The sequence below is a fragment of the Strix aluco genome, chromosome 13 (assembly GCF_031877795.1).
Source record: "Strix aluco isolate bStrAlu1 chromosome 13, bStrAlu1.hap1, whole genome shotgun sequence".
Lineage (NCBI taxonomy): Eukaryota > Metazoa > Chordata > Aves > Strigiformes > Strigidae > Strix > Strix aluco.
Window position 1 is genome coordinate 20918983 of NC_133943.1, and position 4294 is coordinate 20923276.

At 69.0% G+C, this 4294-nt stretch overlaps 1 protein-coding gene across 1 annotated transcript; it reads right to left on the minus strand.

Moving 5' to 3' along the window:
- Positions 1–545: 545 nt before the first annotated feature.
- LOC141929198 (protocadherin alpha-3-like) lies at positions 546–3833 on the minus strand. The gene is made up of 2 exons (XM_074838379.1): positions 3791–3833; positions 546–3520 (listed from the first exon to the last, which is right to left on the minus strand). Exons 1-2 carry the CDS (start codon positions 3831–3833, stop codon positions 546–548), a joined length of 3018 nt encoding a protein of 1005 aa, XP_074694480.1.
- Between the last annotated feature and the right edge of the window lie 461 nt (positions 3834–4294).

Consider the following 4294-nt stretch of genomic DNA (forward strand, 5'->3'; position numbering starts at 1 on the left):
GGATCCTGGGCAGGAACATTCGGTGCCCTTCCTGCCTCAGGCTTTTCTCTGATCAACCACTGCTCCCCACTCTGGGACACGTGTTCTCAAGACAAACACATCATCTCCCATTCTTGTCTTCTTCTGATATGCAGAGGGAATCAAAGAATGAGATGAGAGATGAGGAAAGGGAACAACAGGAAACCAAAACTGATACCAGCCCACTCAGCACCGGTAAGAAGACAGTACAGAGTGCCTGGGGACCATCACCACCACAGCCGGCGTGTCCTGCACTCCTTCAGCAAGCTCGGGTGCAAATGCCACACACCAGCAAGCAAGAGCGGCCCCAAAGCCCACGTCGTGGCACCTCTCCCCGCAAGCGGCAGTGACTTGACTGAACGGGACGACAACTGCCACCCACAACAGCAAAGCCCAGCGGAGGACGGGAACTGCTGCTGCTGGCGGCAGCAACACCTTCACTTCCCCCCCACCACCGCAGCCCCAGCAAGAGCCCCGGGGCTGCGGGGAGGACGTGAGGGCAGAGGCAAAGGTGCCACAACCACCCTTCAGCCCCCGCCACGCACCCACCGCCCGCAGGCCCCGCGGGATGAGCCCGGCTCCCACCAGCGCCTGCCCACGGGACGCGCCAGAAGGGCGGCAGCGGGCAAGGGGCGTCGGGGGAAGGGCCGGCAGGCGACAGAGGGACGGAGAGAGGGAGGCAGGGAGAGAGGAAGAGAGAGAGTTAAGGAGGGAGGGCCACTGACCGTGTCCAGCAGAGCGGGCGGCTCCGGCTGCGTCTCCTTCGCCGCGGGGCCGGGCGGCGGCGGGAAGTTGGGGCTGAAAACCATCAGGTCGCTCTTGCCCGCGCCGTCCGCCACGCACAGGCTCCGGCTCTGCCGCTGCGAGTACGACCAGCTCCCCACTTCGCTGGCGCACACCAGCGTCGCCGGCCCGGGCCCCGACAGCACGGCCGCCCGCGGCGCCCACCGCGACGCCCCGTACAGCACCACCGCCAGCAGGAACAGGCTCGACACCGCGCAGATGGCCACCACCAGCCACACGTTCGTCGCCGCCGCCGCCGCCGCCGCCGCCGCCGCCGGGCCGCCCTCCGCCGCCCGCAGCCCCGACCCCGACGAGGACGACGAGGACGAGCCCGCGGCCGCCAGCGCCGCCTCGGCGCCCTCCACCAGCGACACGCTCAGCGTGGCCGTGGCCGAGCGCGCCGGCTCCCCGTGGTCCCGCACCACGATCACCAGCCTCTGCCGCGGGCCGTCCGCCTCCTCCAGCGCCCGCGCCGTGCTCACCTCGCCGCTGTACAGCCCCACGCGGAACGGGCCCTTCCCCCGCGGCTCCCACAGCTCGTAGCGCAGCCACGCGTTGTAGCCCGAGTCCGCGTCCACCGCGCGGATCTTCGCCACCACCTGCCCCGCCGGCGCCCCCCACGCCGCCCACGCCCACCACGCCCCCGAGCCCGGCCCCGACGCCGCCGAGCCCGCGGCCCCGGGCCCCGGCCCGCCGCCGGCTGCCGGCAGCAGCGCCGGCGCGTTGTCGTTCTCGTCCACCACGAAGAGCTGCACCGTGGCGTTGCCGCACAGCGGCGGCTCCCCCGCGTCCACCGCCCGCACCTCGAACTGCAGCACCTGCACCTCCTCGTAGTCCAGCGGCTGCAGCGCCCACAGCCGCCCGCTCTCCGCGTCCACCGACACGTAGCTCGACGCCGCCCGCCACCCGCCGCCCGCCGCCGCGCCCCCGCCGCCGCCCTCCCACACCGAGTAGCTCACGCGCCCGTTGCCCGCCTCGTCCGGGTCCCGCGCCCACAGCCGCGCCAGCTCCGCGCCCGCCGCGTTGTTCTCCCGCGCCAGCACCGTGTACACGGCCTGCGCGAACGCCGGCGCGTTGTCGTTCACGTCCGACACCGGCACCCGCACCCCGCGCCTGGCGCGCAGCGGCGGCGCCCCGCCGTCCTCCGCCCGCACCTCCACCTCGTACTCCGACACCCGCTCCCGGTCCAGCGCCTCCCGCAGCACCAGCGAGTACGAGCCCGCGAACGTCGCCACCAGCCCGAACGGCGCCGCCGGCCACACCGCGCAGCGCACCCGCCCGTTCGCCCCCGAGTCCCGGTCCGACACGCTCAGCAGCGCCACCACCGTCCCCACCGGCGCGTCCTCCGCCACCGGCACCGACAGCGACGTCACCCACACCTCGGGCGCGTTGTCGTTCACGTCCAGCACCTCCAGCTCCACGCTGCAGTGCCCCGATAAGGGAGGGGAGCCTCTGTCTCTCGCTTCGATTTGCACCTCGTGTAAACGGAATTCTTCGAAGTCCAAAACGCCCGTCAGTCTGATCTCGCCCGTCTTGGGGTCAATGCTGAATAGATTCCTGCTACCAGCAGGAACCGAACTCACGATGCTGTAGGAAAAGTCCTGATTGACACCCTCATCTGGGTCCGTGGCGTTCACCCGCGTCACGAGCGTCCCCTCTGCAGCGCTCTCCGGCAGCTGCACTTTATACACCGACTGTTTGAACTGGGGCGTGTTATCGTTGGCGTCCAGCACCGACACCACCAGCTCCATCGTGCCCGTCAGCGACGGCCGGCCCCCGTCACTCGCCGTCAACACCAGCCGGTGCACGGGCACCGTCTCGCGGTCCAGCGCTTTCGCGAGCACCAGAAACAGGGTTTTCCGATTTTCATCAGCGGTTTTAACATCGAGCGTAAAGTGCTCGCTGGGGCTGAGGGTGTAGGAGAGCTGCGCGTTGGCCCCGATATCCGCATCCGACGCGCCCTCCAGCGGGAACCGAGAACCGGGAGGGGAGTTCTCCGGTAAAGTGAGGTTTCTGCGGGCGGCGGGGAAGAGCGGGGCGTTGTCGTTGATGTCGGTGACCTCCAGCTCCACGTGGAAGACGCGCAGCGGCCGCTCCACCAGCACCTCCAGGCGCAGGGCGCACGGCGCGCTCTTCCCGCACAGCTCCTCCCGGTCCAGCCGCGAGCTCACCACCAGCGCCCCGCTCGCCCCGCTCACCTCCACGCTCGCCCGCCGGCCCTGCGCCACCAGCCGCAGCCGCCGCGCCTCCGCCTCGCCCGCCTCCAGGCCCAGGTCCTGCGCCAGCCGGCCCACCACCGTCCCGGCCTTGGCTTCCTCCGGCACCGAGTAGCGCACCTGCCCGCCGCCCAGCGCCCAGGCCGCCGCCAGCACCAGCACCCGCACCGCGGGGCCCCCGCACACGCCCATGGCCGCCGCCGGCACCGGAACCCGCCCGGGCCCCGCACGGCTCCCCGCCGCCGCCCGCACGCCCCGGCTCTCCTGCCCGCCCCGCGCCGCCCCCCCGCGCTCACAGCCGGGCTCTCCGCCGCACCGGGGCGGAGCCGCCCGAGCCGAGCCGCCGTTTCTGAGCCTGCAGCGACACCGTGTGCTGCTCCGCCGCCTCACGCGCTGCCCACGAGCGCCCGCGCCGCCGGCCCCGACCTGCTCAGCCCCTCTCCCGGCCCTGACCGCCCTTCTGCCCGCTCCTTCGCTCTTGCTTTCTCCTCCTGCAGCGCTCTCTGCTTGCACACAGCCCTCGCTCGCCCTCGCACGCTTTCCTCTTGCCGCCTCCCGCTCCCTTTTCCTGACCGTTTCTTCCTTTCTCTTCCGACTCGGTTCGTCTCTTTCCACGACCGTCCCTCTCCTCCTTCTCTTCGCTCTTTCTTCTCTCCCGTCTTCCTCTTCTCTTCCTTCTCCTGCTCGGGCTTGCCCTGCCGCCCCCCGCTCTCTCCGCCCCTTGCCCTTCTCTTTCCACCCTTCTCTCTTCTTTCCCCCCGATCGCAGCTCACCAGCCGCCGCCTCCGCGGCCGAGACCAGCAGAGTCGCACCCATCGGCGCTAATGACGGGGCAGCAGCGCCGGAGCGCGGGATCGAGCCAAGGCCGAGGCTCTCAGGGACCAGCTCTGTTCAGCGCCGAGAGCTCAGGTCGGTGCGTGCCGCTCATCGCCTTTACGGTTTCTTTCTCTCTCCTCTGTGTCATCTTCCTCCCTTCCTTCCTGGCTTGCTTTTTACTTGCATAGTGTCGGTCCTTCCGTTCTTTTTCCTTTCCATGTGCATTTCCTTCTGACATTTTATTTTTCTTGCCCTTGTTCTCTCTTCCCCTTCTCTTTCCTTCTTTCCCCTGTTTCAGTTTTGCCTACCCTCCTCTTCTGTTTCCATCCTTGTCCCTTCTGTTCTTCTCTTTACTAAAATCTTTCCCAAATGTCTACACCATGCTCGCAATGAAGCATGGACATGTCCCGTGGAAAGAGCTCTCCTTCCTCTTCCTCACCACCCTTCACCAAGCCTTGCAG